Source organism: Rutilus rutilus, assembly GCF_951802725.1.
Source record: "Rutilus rutilus genome assembly, chromosome: 3".
NCBI classification, from domain to species: Eukaryota; Metazoa; Chordata; class Actinopteri; order Cypriniformes; family Leuciscidae; genus Rutilus; species Rutilus rutilus.
The window spans coordinates 35,711,072-35,734,512 of record NC_140211.1 but is presented as its reverse complement, the minus strand read 5'-3'; the positions used below and the strand labels follow the sequence as shown (position 1 = coordinate 35,734,512).

Below are 23,441 nucleotides of genomic sequence, written 5' to 3'. Positions count from 1 at the left end.
TCTGTGGACACTGCGTCATTTTATTGTCTTGCCAGAAAGCATTCAGGAATAACATCTCTGTTCTTCCTAAAGGCAATAAAACGGCAGGATCTTTAAATTAGTAATTTTCTAGTTCATTGACTTTAAACATCTGATGCACATAGCCAATGATTAAAATTTGTCTCATTTTCTGTAGACTATATTTCTGCAAATCGATTTGTGATGGGCGTTGCATGTTCCAATCAAGTTCACAGTGAGAGTATGAATTACATTGCCCATAATACATCTGACTTGCCTGTTTGTGTACTCCCACCATCCTATTCTGTGTCTGAAGAGAAACACCTCTGATGGCTGTACATCCTTGTCTAAGCCAAGGGTATATATATATGGCGAGCGGTGACTTTTTTAACCGGGTGTTATGTCAAAAATGCACCTGGTGCATGTTGGATGGGCTTATAAGATGTGCATTTGCTCTAGACAGTATTCGCTGCTCAGTTGTTTACTCTCATAACACATGGCAACACAGCTTAAAGTTTCCTTTTGAAACCATTTTTTGAAAGTAGCCTACATTTACCTGCCTTGAAAAGCATCCGTAAAAGCTGTTGAGTTGAGTCAGGCGCGGATATATATGGATATACAGTATATGTATCCCTGCCTATGTGTGTGTGTATCCCAAAACAATGTAACTGGCCTGAACATTTTGATGACCAAATTTTCAGTGCTTTATAGTTATTATTATAGTATTATAGTTGTTATTGACTTTTTAATCAGGCTACTTGTCTGGTCACTGCTGGTATTGTGATGAATTGATGTATAGAGTTTCAGTACACTGGAAGTCATTTGACCACCAAAAAATTAAAAAAATCTCTAATGTGTGTGAAGAGAAATACTCTATACGGAGGAAAAGTACCATTCATTTTCATCCATTTGTTACTTGTTGTGACAGATTCCCGGTTTGAATATTTGCTGAAATTTAAGTGTTAAGCAGTTTAAGTTTCTTTTTTAAGTTGACGACCCCCCATTGTATTGATGTACATTGCTTTTACTCATCAAAATAAGTTAAACAATTTTCAACCTTTTTTGTATAATACAAGACTCAACTCTTTTAAGTCAGTTAAATGTAATTTAAGATGACTTAAACATCCAAGTTGATTGTGCTTAAAACATTTAAGGCATCAACGTTTTTTATTTCAATTTTCTTTGTTAAGGGTGTATTAAACAACTGCACAATTCATGAAGACAATAAGAAGTGCTGAAGAATAATAATGTTTATTGATAACACAAGACAACCATTAAAAAAATAAACAAAATAAAATAAACATAAAACCCATGCTGTTTTGTTACATTCTGCATTTTGATAAATACTTGTTGTCATATCTCTTGTACAAGTGATTCAGAAAACAGATTTCCACCCTGCGTCTTTCAGGCATGACATTATGCATCAAGAAAGGATGATGGATTTGCTTCTTTTTAATGATTCAGATGCATTTCAGAAGAAATGAGTTACAGTTGGATCCTCTGACACATTCACACAATTTTCCAAAGCGTGGACCAAGTCTCATGGCGCAGCGGGACCCCACAGCACACTACAGAAAGACACAGAGAGAAATAATTTCATGATCAGATGTGAAGACCGTGATCATGTTAGTTTTACAAGACCTTTTAAGCAAATTACATCTATGGAGCAATGGAGCAATATTTACCTGTGCAATGCCACGTTTTTCTGAAGTTGGTAAACTGGTCTTATATCTCCCCAAAAGTGCAGTCATAGCCTCAACCTATGCAAAAAAACAAACAAAAAAAAAAACAAGCAACTGAATAGCCAATTTGTTTTATTTGAGATATAAATGAAAATAATTATACTTTTTATTCCAGTCAGATAAAAACAGTCTAAAAATAAACACAAACAATTTTAACACTTCACCAACCTATTAGTAGCCTATTCAGTTTTTGGTTCATGTCTAATTGGCCACATATGTCAAAAGATATCACGCTACAAAGAAATATAAACAAAGCTATAAAAAGGCGTTTCATTCCGCGAATACTCACTAATTCGTTCTCCGTTTCATCCTGGGACAGTTGTGTGTCTTCTGAGGACAGTTCTAGTGAAGTTTGTCCAGAGCACATGACGATAAAGAGGCCGACTATGATCAGTCCGGACAGTATTTCTGAGCTCGACATGGTCCAGACTCCAGTCAACTGTCCGGGTCACAGCGGCACTGAGGTGAGGAGAGGCGGGTCACTTAGTAGTAAACACGGTCTGTTAGTGTTTAACAGTTCACTGGCTGCTTTATAAACTGGTTTTCCCCGCCCTCACTTATATCGTGTCAGCTATTGGGCAAAGAAAGTATATTTATTTTCCTGAAACTGAGATTGGAGGCAAACATGCGGTTTCCCAGATAGCAATGAGTCGGCGGACCACCGTCGGCGCTCCGGCGGCAGTAGAAGCGGCAGAATGGCGACATCGCAAACACGTTGGACGGCGCACCGCCGGCGGCAGCCGCTTTTTAAAAGCGGCAGCCGCCTTCCTACCGCCTTCGTTCCGCGGCCGGCCCGCCGGCCAACCGCCGTCCCGCCGCCGTTATATTTAAGGCGGCCCGCTGGAGGCAAGTGCTATTTTCGAGCGACCTGCCGCCGCTTATTCTGGCTATATATTTATATATAATATTTAATATTTATAGCATGCAGTTTATCAAGAATAATGATTGCTCAAACCAGACAAATATCCATTTGGCATTTTTATTCCACATTTCAAAGTACATTAACTGTCATTTAAACAAGATGTGTCAGATCACTGAAACATAACAGAAAAATAAATAAATCAATATACTAACATGCAGGTTTCTTATTAAATTTTGGTAAAAAAACAAACAAACGAAAAACAGCCTTACAAGCAAATTACAACTCTTACAATAATTGTTCATATAAAGAGGACAGCTCTAGGGTGAAAAAAATTACCTGTAAACATTATGACAAGTAAAGAGAATACTTGATACGAAATAATGTGCAGGATACCAAATAAATCAAAGTATGACATCACATTTACAAGCTATTTCTAACAATAGGTTAAGTGGTAGTAATTTATAGTAAAGCTCTGGAGTAGAATAGACCATTATAGCTGCAATGCTGACCTGTGGCACAAGGACTTACAAGCATTATTTGAAAAAAGAAAAAAAAGAAAGTAATTTCCACAGTTAGTGAGTATAGTGTGACACTTCTGACTTCTTTAGGGGTCTTGATGTTACTGACTGCAAGATAAAGAAAGGATTCCAGTTGTCAGTGATTCTGGGGTGTCAGTAGTCAGCCTAAGGGGTCGGCTGTGGGTCCCTCTCAGCTGTGCGGTGCCTTTTTCTGCCTTTACGGTCAGATGCTCCTTTCAGGTAACGCGAAACATTAACCTAGACCGCTTCATCAGTGGCATCCTGGGTTGCCAGGTTCTTCCGGATGGCTAATTTAGAAAATACAGATCTGTCATTTCATTTGAATTGCATGACGCCATACACATCTACTTAAATATAATTAAAAAACTATCCAACTTACTTTGAACAATGGTCTAAAGGAACATGTCTCTAAAACTTGCTTTATCCCCTACACCAAGCTGAAAATCCCAAAAAGTGTTACAAATTACATTTCTCTGAAGCTTGTGAAAGGCTAAGGATTCAGACTGTAATATATGCAGTATACAATCTTAAATTTTACTTTTTAGATATGGCGTTATAATCAGCAAACTTACAAATTGTTCCTGGAGCTTTTTATCCTGCTTCAAACTGTTGTCAAGACACGGCAAATCTTCCTGGGTGTGTAGGGGAGTAACAGATCCCCTGACAGGGATAACTCCAACAGACACAACATCGCCAAACTCTGCAAGACGTCACAGCATAAGGGTCTGATCTGCACCTACAGGGTTTCCCAGAATAAAATAGTCAGTCCTGGTCCCTCAACTACTAAACTATGACATTTATATCTAGGTCTACTACATGTACAGGTAGCCCCAGTGGGAATTAAACCAACAACCACAGGTGCTGTTTGCAAGTTGTACCTGATTGCCCAGTGCAAGCAAACGTCTTCAACATTGTTTGTTGAACTTGCTTCACCTGCTCTTGAAGTAAGCCGCTGTCATCCGAAGCTACAAAATGAAAGGCATATGGTAATTTTGGACTTACATCACACACAAAGAAGTACAATTTAAGAAACAGTGCAAGTTCTCACCTGCTCGTGCATTGCTTTCCCTCAGGGCTTGGTTCTACATTTAAAAAATAAAATAAAACAAACAACTAAAGGCACTATTTGCAATACTGTTAAAACACTGGACATTAAGACATAGGGCTAGAATATACCTTCACAGCTGAAAACTTCATGCTTGACACGAGATGCCATTGGAGTACAAGGGCCAACAATAGAGCAATGACTTTCTCCCTCCTATTGATAATCATTGACATGTAAAAATATGTTTGAAGTTATTGCATACATTTCATTAATTGGACTTAAATGTAACACTTAGTTAAGCGCAACGTATTACATACCTCCAGAGTTTTCACCCATATGCTGCCAGGGTAAATTTGCTGCCGGGGGAGTAAAGCTTAGTACTTGATGAGCTGGGGGAGCAAACATAACAGCTTTCATTTCAATGCAGAGTATTGCATATTCAGTAATGAAACAATAATTGAACTGTGCAAAGCTAATGGAATGTACAACACACCTCAACACCTTTCATCCAGAAACTGCTGCAGCGAATTCCATCAAGTGTCCTAGTGAAAAACAGATTATGATTAAAGGATTCATCATCTTAAAGTCAGCATGAAATCAAATGTTACAATTTGTATTTTTATATGTAATATTGTAGTGTTTATGTAAATGATTCATCTGTGCACTTCTTTTTTTATTTTTTTATTCATGTACCCTTATAATATTTAATCAAATACATTACCCTTCCCTCCCCCCTCGAAACGACTTATCTTCCGGTCATGTGCAATGGCGTGGCAACTCCCCTCAAACCATTAGTCTGCTATAAGCAGAGATGGAGAGGAGGAGCGCTAGAGTAAAACCCTGCACCTCTATTCAATATTCCCTTTCACTTGGAAATACGTCACAACATTGGAGAAAAGTCGTTTGTAACTTCCAGTTCATGCCAACTTTAAATAGAAGCAATAGTTTCCAAGACAAAAAAACTTCACAAATAACATCACTTACTTGTACTCAAACTCTTGGCGGATTCTGGATTACTGGGGAGAAACCTGGTTCTAAGAAAGGGGAAACAGAAATTTGATGATGATAATAATAATAATGAATGAAAGATTCCGTTATCCACAATAAACAGACAAATAAATTACACAGATGAAATAAAGGAAAATCAAATGTACAAGTCAGACCCATTTACCTGCTCCCTTCATGAACTTAAAATGATGTTTCTCCCAGGTGCTGTGTGGAGGTGTGCAGCGGATGGCTAAATTGTTCCTTTGTCTTTTTTGCCAATGGCACATGCCCTTCGCTGAGCCACTCTTGCTGAACCACTGCAAATGGCAGATCCTCCTTGTTGATAAACTGAACAATGTGAAGCATCTAAAATAGAAGACACATTAGCATAAAGTATACTTTTTGATTATTTTTTTTCAGGCAAAATCAACAACATTAAAATGCTCACCCCTTCGAAAAAGCAGTAATTTTCACAAGTGGATCAACAGAAAACCATGTTCAGACAAACAAAATCATATAAACAACCTACATCGTTATTTTTGTAAGAAAACACCAAAAGTTAAACTAGTCTTTCTAGATGTAAAGTTTGGCTACCTACTGTGGCTAGATACATTTAACATGTAACGTTAGAACATGCTTGAACTCAGTGTAAAAAAGGTGAAACAGCATGTGGTAGCGAACACTAATCTAGACTAGCAGCATAATTATGTTTAGTTAGAAAACAACACAAGTTATACTGATCAGTCTTTCTTGTCGTGAAGATTTTGCTAACGTTACCATTCCCACGTAGGCGGCAGAATAATTGTCCGTAGTTCAGGAACTGTAACGTTAGTTAATTCGACTGACCAATACTATCTTAAACCACATGTACTCACACTTGTATAAACATACATAACAGTTAAACATACTTAGAAGAAGAAAAAAAACTCAACGCCAGGAAGAAACGAAGTAACGTTAGCCTAGCTATGGCGGAAACATGGCGGAAACTTTGCAAACAAGGCTAACTTACTTTAGCTTGACTAGTTAGGCAAGAACAGATCTTAAGAAGAAGAACTAAAAACAATGTCAAAAATGAACATAGTAATATTGCGTTACACAAAAAGGAAAAATGTACTTACTTAAAAGATCGTATATTTCCTCTCTCCAAATACTGAAACCGTGTGACGAGACGAGTAAATCTGCTTCAGTTTTTTAGGTGCTGCCCCTCTCGACCGGTGGAGGTAGGCTACTTCTCTGTTTGTGCTTTAACACTTTCTTAAACATTTGTATAGGTCGCAAAACTCGCAATTGCAAACTGCAAAGTAATCCCTTATACATGTAAAAGGTAAAATAAATTAAAAATTGAGCTTGTAAAACAATGAAAGACATAACCACAATTTCCTGGAGTGACAGAGAGACAAAATATTTATAAATATTTCACTTTATCCTTCAGGTCAAAACAGGGATTTTCATGTTTCTCATAGACATTACCATGGTTGCAAATTAATAAAAAAAATATAAAGCAAACCCAAGATTTTGGCCAAGTTGCAGATGTCTTTCACTGTTCACTGATTTCAAGCATTGGTGAAAAATCTAACTTCATCCATGTATTCTGCTAAATTGTTCATACCATGAATGAAATATTTATTTTAAAAACGAATCAGAATCAGAAAGATATTTATTGCCAAGTAAGTTTTACAAAAGGAATTCTGTTTGGTCTATTGGTGCATCTCAAATTGTGCATAAATCAAAGAAATGTAAAGAATTGTCACCTTAAGTGAATAAAATAATTCTATATATTTTACATATTATCGCTTCAGAGTTTCAAAGTAATTTAAATGTAATTTCCTAAACCTTATCATGGAATCAGAGTCAAATCTGTTATAACCCCTAATGGCTTTGGAGCAACAACAAAAATTGATATAATTCACATAATAATTATAATCGCTTTAAATGTGAAAAGTAGTTAAGATGCTGTCAGTTTCACTCATGGCTGGTCGATTTCAAAGCGGCTTGCCGCCAGCCGGCCGCGGTTCATTTAGACGGCGGCAACCGCCAGAGAGAATGAAGTCGGCGGCCCGGCGGCTGTTCGCCGGCGGCATCTCGCAAGAAATGGGAGTGACGTATTCGGCGGCAAACGCTTCATCGCCGCCAGCGGGGCGCACCTATAGCCGACAGCTTGGGGCCAGCGGCAAAAAGAAGCCGTGCCGATATTTTTTGCTATCTGGGTTATTGCATGTTCAATAGGCAATTCTCCTTCCTGCTGTCGTTTACTATATGCAGGCATAGGCTATAGCCTACTGCAGCTGTAGAAACACGAATAGAATAGAATAGAATAATAGAATAGAATAGAATAGAACAGCCTTATTATTATTTTATAATTATTTCTGCCGTTTGTATGAGCTCATATTAGGCTAGTTTTTATGAACTGCTTAAACATGAAATCCCATTCTCTGAGCATATTCCAATTTGTTGAATAAATCACTCTTTAAGTTCAGGTGTTTAATGCCTGGTTCAGATTACAATATTTTTGTGTCTGTTACGATAGTCACATGCAGTGTCAGATTACACGATTTTGACTCCTAAAATCTTGTCGTGTCATGGACAAGAAACATGTCAGACTAGCTGTTTTCCGACCAGTCATCGCGTGCCGTCACACGCACACATTAACTCGCGCGCACACACCACTGTCTATGGCACACACACTCTCTCTCTCTCTCTCACGAAACTCGCTCACGCGCACACACAAACACACTCGCTCTTGCAAGCACACACACTCGCGCTCACACACACACACACACACACACTCACTGTTGCTCGCACTCTCGCGCACACTCACTCTCGCTCAAATACTCACTCACTCTTGACGGAACCCGTCGTGGAGGACCGTTAAAAAATTAATCATGCTAGTCTTATTGTCGTGATGTCATGAAGCATCGCAGACGCGACGTAGGTTGTCGCCCACAATGACACACTATACGAGATGAAACGATCGAATCTTGCGTCCCGACGCCCGTTGTCGTTTACGAATCCCCACGACACCCTACATCAAACGGATCGTGCCAAAATCGGGCTAAAATCGTGTAATCTGAACCAGGCATAAGACACCATTTGCAAATCTCAAGCACTCTTTTTTTTGTTGTTGCAAAACTCTAAACACATTCTGCACTGTGATGCACTAGTGTTTTTGAAACGCTAAACACAGGCAGGCAAAAGTTAAACACAACTACAACACAGTTGTCATCGTTTACACACAACGACTCAAAATTGTTCACACTTAGTTATTTCTAATTATGTGGTCAAACATACTGTAGGCTACATAATACAAGTCAGTTCAGAGTGCCAAAATTGACTCGAAACGTTGCACTGAATGTTGATATGGATGGAAACAAAATAAGAGGGAGAGGAGGAAGAGTATGTGTAAGAGAAAAATATTTCCACTCCGTACTCTTCCTACTTGTTCACCGCGAACAAGGAGGAAGAGTACGGAGTGGAAATATTTTTAGGCTGGGAAAAATTTTTTTTTTCCAAATCTTTTGCGTTCCCTCGCTGTGAGAGACCAAGCTGGCAGGCATGAGGAGTCAGAAAATAGGTTTCCAAAAAAAAAAAAGTTTTTATTTACAAAAACAAAAAAAACACTAATTTATAGAATAACAGAAAATTCTGGGCCCATAAAAGAGGTCAACTAAACAGAACTTAACTCAGGTAACATAACCTTAACATAGGCTGAACAACCCAAAACCTGGACAAACCAACAGACCTACTAGACTTCTTCTTCTCTTCTTCTTTTTGATTTTTAACTGGCAACCAACTTAAATAGGTGCATTACCGCCACCTTCTGCTCCGGAGTGTGGAACAGAGTTTTACAATCTATTCACCAAACCTGTTTCTCTAATAAAATCGAAGAAGACTTTACTATTTATTTCACTTGCCCATTTTATTAAAACCTTAAAATTTATTTCCTGCTTTACATTCTTTCTTATTTCTTCTATCATTATTCCTCTTTCTTGCTCATATCTTCTACAATCAAGAAATACATGAGTTACTGTTTCTTCAACCTTACAGATTTCACATAACCCGTTTGGGTGTTTCCCTATTATTTTAAGTGTGCTATTTAAATTTGAGTGCCCTAATAATATTCTGCTGAAAATAATCTCTTCTTTCCTTGACTTACCTATACACTTTATATTTTGATTTACCTTGTTTAATAAGCTGAAAAGGAATCTACCCTTTGTCCCATTGTTCCACTCTACCTGCCATTCTTCTATCAATTTACTCCAGATTAAAACCTTCATCTCTGATTTACTTAATGGAACTTGTAACTCTATTATATCTTTCTGTAAAGCTTGTTTTGCTAATGTATCCACTTCTTCATTTCCCCTTATTCCTATGTGCTGGAATCCACATAAAACTGATTGATATACCATTTTGGACAATTCTTGAATGTATTTGTAGTATATTAAAAAGAATATCTTGGTGATTAGATTTGAAAGATCTCAAGCTCTTTAAAACTGAAACTGAATCTGTACAAATTAAAACATTGTCAGGTTTTATATTTCCTCTACCCACTGTAACGCCAAAAGGATTCCTATCAATTCAACAGTATAAACTGCCAAATGATTTGATGTTCGCTTTACTCCACTAATCCACTGATTACTAGTAACTTTGACTAAAAAAGCAGCCCCAGTTGTTTGATGTTCTGGATCTTTTGATCCATCTGTATATACTTGTATACTTCGACTCAAATATAAAGAAATGCGGTCAGTGCTTAACTCAAGGAGTTCAGTGAAATTGGCAATACTCACAGGCTATTAGGCTACACCACTTGATACTCAAGAAAAGAAAAAAAAGTTGTTTGTTGTTATAATTAATAATATTATAGAATATTTTATATTTAATACATCTGAAAATGAAAAGTCATTGAAAGTGATTAAAAAATTTTCTTTTAATAAAAATATATAAAATTCCCAACTGACCCCCCAGTGATTTACAGCCCTGTTCGTCAATATAAAAAAGATGCTTTGGCCTGCATAGGCTAATGTTAGTTACACCAGCTGGCTGGTATTAGCTCACACTAACCCTAACCAATTTAGAGTTCCTTGGCTGAAATTAATCAACCAAATCTTAAACCCTGGAAAAAAAATCCTGTTTTAAAGATATCGGGGTTGATGTGAGTACTTCTGACTAGTTTTCTAGATAGCAGAACTGTATATCGTTTGCAATTATGTCTTTGAAATACTCTACCTACTCGTTACTTTTAGACAGGCACAAATACAGGCACTATTTTATGGTGTCTTCTGTACAATCTTTTACAGAAACTGCCGCGCCATTGTTAATTTTTTTCCTCTCCATTTTACTACTGAGATATATTTTACATAGTATTTTTTGACAAAGGCGATTTACATTGAGAGAGTGCCATATCGCCACCTTGTGTGGAGCAAAATGCTGTATCCATCTTTATTAGAGCATTTGCTCTTGCTTATAGGCCACCCACAAATTGTTCATAGGCCTACTTATATTTTTGATCACTTCTAATGTTATCCTGTTTTCAGATTCCAATGACTTTTCCCGGATAGCACCTTTATATACTGTCTATGGATAGCACACGTATAGGCTACATCACAGAGACTTCTTGATGTCTGCATTTACATCTGTGTTCGCTCATCTGCAATAATGTTCCTGTCAAACGTTAAATAGAGAAATAATTCGAAAATGTCTTTAAGATGTTTATGATTTATAGAATGTTTGTAAAACTGCTTTTCCTAAGAAATTTAATTCACTGTCAATATCCTCTGAGTTTTAGCTAGGCCTAATTGAATTTTGAGAAAGTCACACTGATGGCCTATTTACTATATTGTATAAAGCACTGAAAATACATAAACATTTCATTTATTGAGATAAAATACAAAGTTAAACAAATTTTATTTCAGCTACGTTTGCCAAGGCAACATTTCTCATTTTAGTTTAGTTTATATAAAATAACTAAACCTAAAAAATACAAAAAATAAATAAAATTACAAAAATACAAAATTGTGCCAACTAAAACTCTATAGAAAAAAAATCTCTCTAGATAAAAAACCTTCCACCATTCAATTAAATAGACCTTACTTTGTTGTGTGGCATCTTTCAACTTATTTTAGTCTTTGATTGATTGCGCAGACTTTATACACATTATGTGTAGTTTTGAATTACATAATTATTTGATGTTGTTAATACTTCATCTTCCGCGTGTTTAATCCGTCCGCCGAATGACCGCATTTGCTTTTCCAACTGCCCGCCTCCCGTTGGCCATGAGTGGGCGGTGCCTAGAGAGATACATCATTACGCTACTGTCACTGCTGAAGTGGGTGCTTGAACGCACCAGGTTAAATCCTTAAAGGGGTCATATAATGCAAGCTAATATGATTCTTTAGGGTCTAAATTAAAAGTTTGTAATATACTTTAATTAAAAATTCTCATTAGTATTGTAAGAAAACACTTATTTTACCTGGTCAAAAACAGCTCTGTTTTCAGCACGCCGTTTAAGTGCATGTGTCTTTAAATGATAATGAGCTTTGCTCACCCCGGCCCCTCTGTCCTGTGCGTACACCGTTTGTAACACAATAACACAATAACCATAACGCATTGTTCATTATAAACGTGGGATTATGAATTATATTGAGAACGTCGTACATAGAAAACATGCCGTAATGTACCCTGAGTGTAAACCTTAGCTGCATTCATCGTGAAGCGTGCTAGCGATTTGCAAAGATTAATATAAAAGTTAATAAAACGTTACACTCACTTCTTCTTCTGGAGGTGCAGCAGGAACACGAATAGTTGGTACCGATCCTTTTTTCAGGAGCAGCTTCTTAGCAAAACCAGCTTTATACTGATCCTCGTTTGTAAAGCAGTCTGGTGTGTGAAATGATTCACGCAAACATGAAAGCATTGACGTTGATCGTGGGTAATATTCCCTTCGAAAACAAAACTCAGCCACTGCGTCTTCAGCAGTTCGGATTTAGGAACATCAAAATGACTGCTGTGTTCCTTATTACACCCAAGAACAGAACACCACAATCGCTTAGAAGCCATTCTGCTCATAGACTGCTCCAGCGTATCAACAATGACGCGCGGACTATGATTGACAGCTCGCTCACGAGCAAGGGCGGGTCTATGTTGAAACGCTGCTGTCAATCAACAATCGTGGGAGGGTGTCTGACCTTGTGACATCACATGGTCGAACGGCTTGATTTGAGAGAGGGGATTCAAATTAAAAGATAAAAAAAAACCACTGGATGGATTTTTAAACAGAACCTGTTGTTAAAATGCGTTGATCGTAGATGAGCGCTGACTAGCACTGCGGTGTTAGTGAATGCGGTTCTCTATTTCGGTCCGATTAGTCAAGATGTGACATTGCGGAAAGTCGTCATAAGGACTAGTGAACTTCCATGTTCATTGCGTATTGAAACTTGCGTGTAAGTTACCTGAAGGGGGAAAATCATATGACACCAAAATATATCATGTTAATCTGTGTTACGTCGTGTTGTTTCCTGATGGTTGCTTTAAACTTTTTACTTTTCTAAATTATCATGGAAAAGCTACTCATTTGGGCTTTACGGTGGGAAATTTTAAGTGTTGGGTTTATATTCAGTGAGCATATCTGCAATGTATTGAGGTCCTAGGCCATTGAATTATTTATATACCAATAATTGTCACGGTTTATGAATTCACTGTCTCCTTTCGTCTCGTCTTGCATTGTGTGTGTGTGATTGTGGGCGCGGTCGCTGATCGCTGCTGCTGATCAGCACACCAGCTGTGTATGATCAGCGCGCCAGCTGCAGCTGATCAGTGAACCCTATTTAGTCCCTCTGTTTTCACTCTGTCTTTGTCAGAGCGTTGTGTGTGTGATCCTGTTCCTGTTCCCGTGCTGTTCGTTTGGATTGTGGATTATCTTCGTGTCTTCGTGATTGACGTCTGTCTGGATTCCCGCACTTCTGCACGTAACCACCGCGCACTGCCACAGAGGAACTACTGCACTGGATCACCGAGCACCATCACCAAGTTGCCTACCAAGGTCCCTGCGTCACCGTCCATCTGAGTTGTGTCCACCTGACCTGCACCTGTCCCTTTGCCAAATAAAGCATTTTTACTTGCACTTGCATCCAGCCTCGTGATTGTTACAGAACGCTCTGACCAAGTCATGGATGCAGCAAGTTCGATTGACTGGGACGAGTTCGCCTCTCACAGCATCGCGAGAATGGACCAACAGGAGGAGAGCATCTCTAATACAGGTCAGGCGGTCCAAGCTCTTGTGACGCAGGTGTCCGAGCTCACCCAACAGCTACAACATCTAAGAGCTCCCACACCGCCCGTTCAGCCCATTCCACCAGAGTCGCAAACTCATCGCGAGCCACGCCTACACACACCTGAGGGATATTCAGGTGAGCCTGAGTTTTGCAGAGCTTTTCTTACACGATGCTCTATGCATTTCTCGTTACAGCCACAAACATTCTGCCAGGAACAATCTAAGGTGGCATTTGTCCTCACGCTGCTTTCGGGCAAGGTGGCTCTTTGGGGAACGGCGGTGTGGGAGAACCAAGACCTATGCTGCGCCTCGTTCCAGGCACTCTCGGAGGAGATGAGGAGAGTTTTCGATCGTGCGGTGGCGGGTAGAGAGGCGGCCAGACTACTCACCGATCTTCGCCAGGGAGATCGCTCGGTGTCGGAATACTCCATCCAATTCCGCACCCTGGCCGCAGAGTGCCAATGGAACGAGGAGGCGCAGTGGGACAGATTCCTGCATGGGTTGGCTGACTATGTCCAGAAAGAGATTTACATGCTGGATCTTCCTCCAAGCTTGAATGGACTAATTGAGTTGGCACTGAGAGTCGATGCTCGGTTGAGCAGGATGAGTCGCTTCCATCGGAGTCTTCATTTTGGCGACGCGGAGGACTGCCGAGTCAGCAGCACGGACACGGTCAGCCCCGTTTCAGATCCCGAACCCATGCAGGTGGGCAGAGCTCGGCTTTCCCGAGAGGAGAGAGAAAGGCGGAGGTCCCAAGGACTTTGCTTATACTGCGGCAAAGCGGGCCACTTCATCAATTCCTGCCCGGTAAAAGACCACGCCCGGTAGTAACTAGGAGGCTACTATTGGGTGGGATCTCCGCCAAGAAGACCTCATCATCTACACTCCTCTCGATAAGGCTGAGGTGGGCAACACACTCACATGACACCAAGGCTTTACTGGACTCAGGGGCTGAAGGTAATTTTATGGACGCTAGACTTGCTCACCAACTTCAGCTCCCCATTTCACCACTCATGCACAAGATTTCCGTCACTGCTCTTAATGGCCAGGAACTTCCCAGTATTTCTCACACCACTGAATCCATTTCACTCATTACATCTGGCAACCATACTGAGACTATAACCTTTCTCCTCATGGACTCACCACTAGCACCTATAGTACTTGGCCATCCCTGGCTCGCTTGACACAACGCCAGAGTCGACTGGGGTCACAATTCTGTGTCTGCTTGGAGTAATATGTGTCATGAGTCATGTCTAGTGTCTGCGTGTTCGTCTGTACCTGTTTCTGTGTTTCAGGAGGAGGCAGTGAATTTATCTAACGTGCCCGAGGAGTACCAGGACCTGAGGGAGGTGTTCAGTAAGTCCCGCGCTGCTTCTCTCCCTCCGTATCGTCCCTATGACTGTGCCATAGATGTAGTGCCAGGTGAGTCTCCGCCTAAGGGCAAGTTATATTCACTTTCTGTTCCAGAAAGGGAGGCTATGGAGAAATATATTTCTGATTCTCTAGCTTCCAAATTCATTCGCCCTTCCTCATCTCCAGCGGGGGCGGGGTTCTTTTTTGTGGGGAAGAAGGATGGGTCTCTGCGACCGTGTATTGATTATTGGGGGTTGAACAACATCACGGTAAAGAATACTTATCCTTTGCCGTTGATGTCTTCAGCCTTCGAGCGGTTACAGGGAGCATCCATCTTCACAAAATTGGATTTACGTAACGCTTATCATATGGTCCGCATAAGGAAGGGTGATGAATGGAAGACCGCGTTCAATACCCCCAGGGGGCACTTTGAATACTTGGTCATGCCTTTTGGGCTGTCCAACTCCCCAGCGGTCTTCCAGGCACTCGTCAATGACGTGCTGAGAGACATGGTTGATCAGTTCATATGTTTACCTGGATGACATATTGATTTTTTTCATCTTCTCTCCAGGAACACGTTCAGCACGTCAGACGAGTGCTTCAGAGGTTGCTAGAGAATGGGCTTTTTGTCAAGGCGGAGAAATGCGTCTTTCATGCACAGTCTGTTCCTTTCCTAGGATACATCGTCTCGTCTGAGGGAGTGCGTATGGATCCTGACAAGGTTAAGGCTGTGATAGATTGGCCAAGTCCAGATTCCCGTAAGGCCCTGCAGAGGTTTCTGGGGTTTGCCAATTTCTATCGCTGTTTTATTCGCAATTTCAGCCAACTAGCCGCACCTCTGACTGCCTTGACCTCCCCCAGAACGACGTTCAGGCAGTCCAATACAGCCGAGGCTGTATTCGCTAAAATGAAAAGTCGCTTTGTTTCAGCTCCCATCCTCGTTGCCCCTGATCCATCGCGTCAATTCGTGGTGGAGTTCGACGCGCCAGAGGTGGGGGTAGGAGCAGTACTTTCCCAACGTTCTTCCACAGACGGCAAGATGCACCCTTGCGCGTTTTTGTCCCACCGTTTATCACCTGCCGAACGTAATTATGACATTGGTAACAGAGAGTTGTTGGCCATCCAAGTTAGCGTTGGAGGAGTGGTGTCATTGGTTAGAAGGGTCAGGGGTACCTTTTATCGTTTGGACCGATCATAAGAATCTTGAATATATTAGATCTGCTAAAAGACTCAACTCCAGGCAGGCTCGATGGGCACTTTTTTTCGGACGTTTTGACTTTTCTCTCTCGTACCGCCCCGGGTCCAAAAACATCAAACCCGATTCTTTATCTCGCATTTTTGATCCATCCGAACGCCCGGTTACTCCCGAGTGCATTTTACCTGAGAAGATAGTTATCTCCACACTCACATGGGAGGTCGAATCGAAGGTCAAGTCGGCCTTAGAAGCACGGTTGCCCACCGAGTCGATTGTTTGTACCGGAGGAGTTACGGTCCGAAGTGGGGTCATTGCTCCAACACTGCTTGTCATCCAGGAGTAAACCGGACTAGCAGTTTAGTAAAGCAACGATTCTGGTGGCCATTAATGGCTCGCGACATACGCAGTTTTGTTTTGGCTTGCTCAGTTTGTGCCATTGGTAAGACGTCTAACCGACCTCCTGATGGGTTACTCCATCCGCTGTCTGTCCCTTCGAGACCCTGGTCCCACATAGCGCTAGATTTTGTCACCGCCCTCTAATGGCATGACGGTTGTTTTAACCGTAGTGGACCGGTTCTCGAAGGCGGCACATTTCATCCCCTTGCCCAAATGGGCTTTATGCACAGCTGCACTACTTCCTGAACTTCAGGCAGGTCCTTTGTTTCCTGTCTGCCATTATTGGACAAAATGATTAATCCAGGTGTGCCTGACCTTTGGTGCCTTTGGGTTTCTAGCACCCAGAATGCTTGAAAAGAAGAGAGTGATTCGAGTATAAGATAGGGCAAGAACACTTTGATAGATAAATAATGTAAGTAAAATAAGTAATACCTCAAGGCATCTTTCAAGCGAACCCCTGCATAAACGCTTCCAAAGCTCCCTGCCGATTTCATAGCTGTAGAAACCGATGTCTGTTAAAAGACAAATAAGAAGAGTTGGCATGAAAATTGCTTTGTGCCTGAGTAAAGGCATATATTGTTTAAAATGTGTGTTTGTCTTGTGTTATGTCAGAGTCGTGACATTAAACTTACCAATAATCTCATTATCTTCAGTCTGACAAATAAAATATTTAAACCAGTCGTGGAGACAGACATTGTCCAATTCAAGCCGCTTCTCTGGTTTTCTTTGCAGGAGAGAGCAAAGTAATTTGCAGCATTCTGTGAAGAGAGAGAAGTCCTATTATTACCTTAAACTTCACACTCGCTCTCTTTGATTAAGCTGAAAGATCTAAATATTACTGCATTACCCACACAACCATTTGTATTACTTTGTTCTATTTTGTATGATTTAGAATTACAAGTGTCCTTTGCTGAAATTACGATCTCACCTTCTGACAAGCCATCTTTGGTCCAGATGTTATCATTGAGATCGTGCAAGTCTTCTGACTTTGGAAATTGCCCACACAGCAGCACAAACAAGAGTATCCCGAGTGACCAAACTGTCGCTGGTTTCCCGTGATACTCGCGGAATAAATTATACTCAGGGGGGCGGTACCGTTTTGTGCCTGGAAGAAAGACATTTTGTCTGATTTATAAGCTTGTATTAAAGCAACATTTTGACAAGGTATTCATTAGCATGGATGAAATTATTTGATGCTATTGATTCACAATGGTGGATTCCATTACATGATGCTTTGTAAGACCTTGACTCATTCAAGTCGAACGGTCTCAAACTCGTCATCAAAGTTTGAGACCCACCTTACAGCTCTGAGGAATAATACATACCAGCAAAGGACGTGTATCCCGCATTGGTCAGGATTCCGCCGCACCCAAAGTCAATCAGTTTGACTTCCAGGGTGTCCGGGTTAATCAGCAGGTTTTGCAGCTTTATGTCGCGGTGCAGCACTCCACGTTGACAGCATGTTTGAGCTGCGAATGTTGCCTGCTTCATGATAGCCTTTGCTACGTTCTCTTCGATGGTGCCGTTGTGGCGGTACAGAAATTTAAACAAGTCCTCACAGGGTTTAGGCAGCTCTAGAACCATAATGTATCGTTCTGGCTCTTCGACCCAGTCCAGAAGCTGGATGATCTGGGGAACCCTGGGGCCTTTGTTGGCAAGAATTAGCAGACCGATCTCCTTTGGAACGGGTTCAGGATGACCCTCCTAGAAGAAAGACAATTCTTATGATCTTACATGGAGAAAGGATGTAGACCACTACTAAACTACTGACAATACCAGTTTGTCTATTGAAAAATAGACTGAGAGAAACAGAGTACTTACAATGTCGATCCATTTTATACCCACTTTGTCAGCGAATTTCAGCGCCACCTGATCAACAAAACAAAAAATGGATTTGTGTTAGAATTATTTACAATGTGTGTGCAGAGTTCATATCATTTCAGTCATTAATGTTAAACAGACATGTTCAGTTTCATGAATTTAAATTCTAATCATGTAGAGCATGTCTAACAATTTAAACAGGTCTGAGAGGTTAAGTGCTCTAAGTAGTGAACATAAGATACACTGAGATTGCTTGAAAAGAAGAGAGTGATTCGAGTATAAGATAGGGCAAGAACACTTTGATAGATAAATAATGCAAGTAAAATAAGTAATACCTCAAGGCCATCTTTCAAGCGAACCCCTGCATAAACGCTTCCAAAGCCTCCTTTACCGAGCTTCCTGCCGATTTCATAGCTGTAGAAACCGATGTCTGTTAAAAGACAAATAAGAAGAGTTGGCATGAAAATTGCTTTGTGCCTGAGTAAAGGCATATATTGTTTAAAATGTGTGTTTGTCTTGTGTTATGTCAGAGTCGTGACATTAAACTTACCAATAATCTCATTATCTTCAGTCTGACAAATAAAATATTTAAACCAGTCGTGGAGACAGACATTGTCCAATTCAAGCCGCTTCTCTGGATTTCTTTGCAGGAGAGAGGAAAGTAATTTGCAGCATTCTGTGAAGAAAGAGAAGTCCTATTATTACCTTAAACTTCACACTCGCTCTCTTTGATTAAGCTGAAAGATCTAAATATTACTGCATTACCCACAAAACCATTTGCATTTGTTCTATTTTGTATCATTTATAATTACAAGTGGCCTTTGCTGAAATTAAATCTCACCTTGTGACAAGCCATCTTTGGTCCAGATGTTTTCATTGAGCTTGTCCAAGTCTTCTGACTCTGGAAATTGCCCACACACAAGTGAAAACAAGAGTATCCCGAGTGACCAAACTGTCGCTGGTTTCCCGTGATACTCGCCGTTTAAATTATACTCAGGGGGGCAGTACGGTTCTGTGCCTGGAAGAAAGACATTTTGTCTGATTTATAAGCTTGTATTAAAGCAATATTTTGACTAGGTATTCATTAGCATGGATGAAATTATTTGATGCTATTGATTCACAATGGTGGATTCTATTACATTATGCTTTGTAAGACCTTGGCTCATTCAAGTCAAACGGTCTCAAACTCGTCATCAAAGTTTGAGACCCACCTTATAGCTCTGAGGAATAATACATACCAGCAAAGTATGTGTATCCCGCATTGGTCAGGATTTCGCCACATTCAAAGTCAATCAGTTTGACTTCCAGGGTGTCCGGGTTAATCAGCAGCTTTTCCAGCTTTATGTCGCGGTGCAGCACTCCACGTTGACAGCATGTTTGAGCTGCGAATGTTGCCTGCTTCATGATAGCCATTGCTACGTTCTCTTCGATGGTGCCTTTGTGGTGGTCTAGAAATTTTGACAAGTTCTCACAGGGTTTAGGCAGATCTAGAACCATAATGTATCGTTCAGGCTCTTTGACCCAGTCCAGAAGCTGGATGATCTGGGGAACCCTGGGGCCTTTGTTGGCAAGAATTAGCAGACCGATCTCCTTTGGAACGGGTTCAGGATGACCCTCCTAGAAGGAAGACAATTCTTATGATCTTACATGGAGAAAGGATGTAGACCACTACTAAACTACTGACAATACCAGTTTGTCTATTGAAAAATAGAGTGAGAGAAACAAAGTACTTACAATGTTGATCCATTCTATACCCACTTTGTCAGCGAATTTCAGCGCCACCTGATCAACAAAACAAAAAATGGATTTGTGTTAGAATTATTTACAATGTGTGTGCAGAGTTCATATCATTTCAGTCAGTAACCTTGAACAGACATGTTCAGTTTCATGAATTTAAATTCTAATCATCTAGAGCATGTCTAACAATTTAAACAGGTCTGAGAGGTCAAGTGCTCTAAGTAGTGAACATAAGATACACTGAGAATGCTTGAAAAGAAGAGAGTGATTCGAGTATAAGATAGGGCAAGAACACTTTGGCCTATATTCGATCTTTTTCACTGTCCGTTTACATGTTCTTTTAATTGTGACCCATATCCGATTCATGTGTTTACACTTGCCATACTATCTGAAACATTGCGCATGCTTAAAGGGTTAAATTCTCTTGCACAGATGGACGAACACGAAATATGCTTGATGCTAGCTCTGCGATGCGAAGTTCGCCAAACATCACCATGATTTTGAGGCGGAGGAGGATGAAAAGAGCCATCATTGCAGCCTGTGCTCATGCTTCAGTTATTGAGTGCGAGAGAGATCTCAGGACTCGTGGGAGCATATTGTTTTTATAAATATTGGCTTTAACGAGGAGCGGTCAGTCCGAAATTTTAGGATGAGCAAGCCAACCTTTAATATGTTATGTCAACATTTGTCCACATTCCTCTCCTACGACGACACAACGTTTCGACCCTTCGCAAATGCGAGTCGGGGTTGCTCTCGTCATTAAACCGCGGAGATGTAGATAATGCCTCAGAAAATCCGATCTGCCTGTTTACATGACAGTCGCATTGGCACATATCTGATTTATATCTGATTTATTTCCACATATTAACGAGGCCTAAAACCTTGTTGTCTCGAAATGTTCGAATGCATGCGTTTTTTTCCTATTTACACGGTCATAGAACACATACGATCTGCGTCACACGTGAGCAAAAAATCGGAATTGGGTCACATTTCACTGACAGTGTAAACGAGGCCTTTGATAGATACATGTAAGTAAAATAAGTCATACCTCAAGGCCATCTTTCAAGCAAATCCCCGCATAAACGCTTCCAAAGACTCCTTCACCGAGCTTCCTGACGATCTTATAGCTGGAGAAACCTACGTCTGTTAAAAGAAAAATAGGAGTTGACATTAGTAAAGACAGATATAATATCAAAAATTTGTCTGTATTGTGTTATGTTGGAGTCATGACAGTCAACTTACCAATAATCTCATTAACCTCCAGTTGCTTCAACTGAGGTGATACAGTGTCCCCTGTCTGTCCGACATGGGGGACGTTGACTCTACAGTCTGACGGGGCACAGACTGTAACTTGAGGGACATCAACACAGAAGTCAGCCACATCCAAGCCTGGAGCTGATGTGGCACAGACTGTAAATTGAGGGACATCATCTCTACAGTCTGATATTGCACAGACTGGAACTTGGGGGACATCAACACAACAGTCAGCCATATCCAAGCCTGGAGCTGATGTGGTACTGACTGGGACTTGGGGGACGTCCACACTGCAGTCTGCCACTTCACGGACTGGAACTCGAGGGATATTTGCTCTATAGTAGGCCACATCTCGGACTGGATAGTCGGATGTAGCACAGACTGTAGCTTGGAGGACGTCAACACTCAAGTCAGTCACAACACAGACTGGAGTTTGGAGGGTAATGACATTAAAGTCCGAGAAGGTACAGTTCAAAGAGTTGAGGACGTCGGCACCCCATTCTGAATCTCCGACTAAGTCCTGTACAAAGTCATCACTCCACTCGTCATCGATTTCAGCATGACCAGGTTCCTCTGCAACGCTGAGGACTTCTGCCTCACTGGTACTGGTGACATGCTGAGAAGTCTGATCTAAAGAGGGAAAATTATATAACCAAAAGATGTTTTTAATTAAATACTATTAATAAAAGATTGATAACCGTATACATTACTAGACACTAATATTGCTGCAGCTAAGCTTGCTGTAAATTATGAACCTTTGTTAACCTAGATAACAGGTTACTACCTACATAACCTAGTATGTACAATTTACAATTGTATATACAATTTAAAATAATTTTTTCCAAAAATAAGTGTTGTAGTATAATCATCAGGACATCAGTGATGTGTAAACTGAATTTGGCAACAATACACTGAATTACAGTGAAGTTATTGAATATTTTTCATAAAAATAATAAACAAATCATAAATTTACAATTGTATATACAACTTAAAATATATTTTTCCCAAAATAAGTGTTGTAGTATAACCTTCAGGACAGTAGTGATGTGTGAACTGAATTTGGCAACATTACAGTGAATTACAGTGAAGTTATTGAATATTTTTCATAATAAAAATTATCAACATGATACATTTACAATTGTACATAAAATTAAAAATATTTTTTTTTCAAAATAAGTGTTGTAGTATAACCATCAGGACAGCAGTGATGTGTGAACTGAATTTGGCAACAATACAGTGAAGTTATTGAATATTTTTCATAAAAATCATAAAAAAAATTATAAATTTACAATTGTATACAACTTAAAATATATTTTTCCCAAAATAAGTGTTGTAGTATAACCATCAGGACAGCAGTGATGTGTGAACTGAATTTGGCAACAATACAGTGAATTATAATCATTAAAAAAAGTAGCAACCATCAGGACAGCAGTGATGTGTAAACTGAATCTGATGACACTATAGTGTGTGACAGTGAAGTTATTGGGCCCTATTTTAACGATCTGAAAAGCAAGTATCAAGCGCGAAACGCAAGTAACTTTGTGGGCGGATCTTGGGCGCTGTTGCTATTATACCGGCGGGATAAATGACTCTTGCGCCCGACGCAAATCTAAAATGGGTTGGTCTGAAGTAGCTACATTACTCATAGGTGTGGTTTGGGCGTAACGTGAAATAAACCAATCAGAGCGACATCTCACATTCCCAAAATAAACTGCAGAAAGTAAATTAAGTTAATAAAAGGCTGATTTGACGTTTACTTGACTGACAGCACAACTGTTTCGGTGTTTGCCTAGCAACATAAAAACAAAACAAAGTGCACTGCTCGTGTTATCAAAAGAGTAAATAAAAGAGTGTTTTATAAGAGTGTAAAAGAGAGTTTGTGTTGTTCAGAGCTCATAATTTACCATCAGTACACCTCCTGGATGGGGCTTCATCGGTGTCCTGGTCCACCTCACACTGCTCCACCTGCTCACCCTGAGCTTTGGTGGATTTGGGGCGAGACGAACAAAAGAAAAAAGAGGCAAACTTCCTAAATGTAGCGCTACTATTTTTCGGCCCCTTATTCTTTGTTTTCTCTGTCCCTCTCTCCTTTCTCTCCGCCTCACCGATGCCCACAGGCGTCTCGTCAGGACGAGGATGGAGCTCCACCTTGTGGTCGGTGGGTGTCAGTGTTGTTCGGGGATTTATCCCGTGCACACACTCACCTCCTCCCTCAACTCCCACTCTACGAAATTGTCGCTGTCCCAT

General features: G+C 40.4%; 3 protein-coding genes across 5 annotated transcripts; all 3 read right to left on the bottom strand.

The window, feature by feature from the left end:
• Positions 1-1,312: 1,312 nt before the first annotated feature.
• cartl (cocaine- and amphetamine-regulated transcript-like) lies at positions 1,313-2,262 on the bottom strand. Its single transcript, XM_084403731.1, has 3 exons — positions 2,029-2,262; positions 1,683-1,757; positions 1,313-1,565 (listed from the first exon to the last, which is right to left on the bottom strand). Exons 1-3 carry the CDS (start codon positions 2,158-2,160, stop codon positions 1,458-1,460), a joined length of 315 nt encoding a protein of 104 aa, XP_084259857.1. The 5' UTR covers positions 2,161-2,262; the 3' UTR covers positions 1,313-1,457.
• Positions 2,263-2,704: 442 nt separating this feature from the next.
• LOC311287852 (uncharacterized protein) lies at positions 2,705-6,388 on the bottom strand. 3 transcript variants are annotated; one of them, XR_014626817.1, is made up of 11 exons: positions 6,291-6,388; positions 5,357-5,538; positions 5,170-5,219; positions 4,679-4,727; positions 4,503-4,574; positions 4,317-4,398; positions 4,189-4,222; positions 4,019-4,105; positions 3,713-3,876; positions 3,520-3,577; positions 2,705-3,427 (listed from the first exon to the last, which is right to left on the bottom strand). XR_014626817.1 is itself a non-coding variant. In XM_084404951.1 (11 exons), the coding sequence occupies exons 6-10, from the start codon at positions 4,335-4,337 to the stop codon at positions 3,533-3,535; spliced, it is 315 nt and encodes a 104-aa protein (XP_084261077.1). In that variant the 5' UTR covers positions 4,338-4,398; positions 4,503-4,574; positions 4,679-4,727; positions 5,170-5,219; positions 5,357-5,538; positions 6,291-6,388; the 3' UTR covers positions 2,705-3,427; positions 3,520-3,532. The 3 variants fall into 3 exon arrangements, 1 of the variants encoding a protein (XP_084261077.1); XM_084404951.1 differs by having other exon boundaries at positions 3,713-3,840; XR_014626818.1 differs by lacking the exon at positions 4,317-4,398.
• Positions 6,389-17,681: 11,293 nt separating this feature from the next.
• LOC311287461 (uncharacterized protein) lies at positions 17,682-23,441 on the bottom strand (the record flags this gene model as incomplete). Its single annotated transcript, XM_084404328.1, has 9 exons — positions 17,682-18,086; positions 18,204-18,251; positions 18,539-18,633; positions 19,045-19,104; positions 19,442-19,820; positions 19,938-19,985; positions 20,989-21,083; positions 21,183-21,824; positions 23,099-23,441. 9 exons carry the CDS (start codon positions 23,439-23,441, stop codon positions 17,682-17,684), a joined length of 2,115 nt encoding a protein of 704 aa, XP_084260454.1.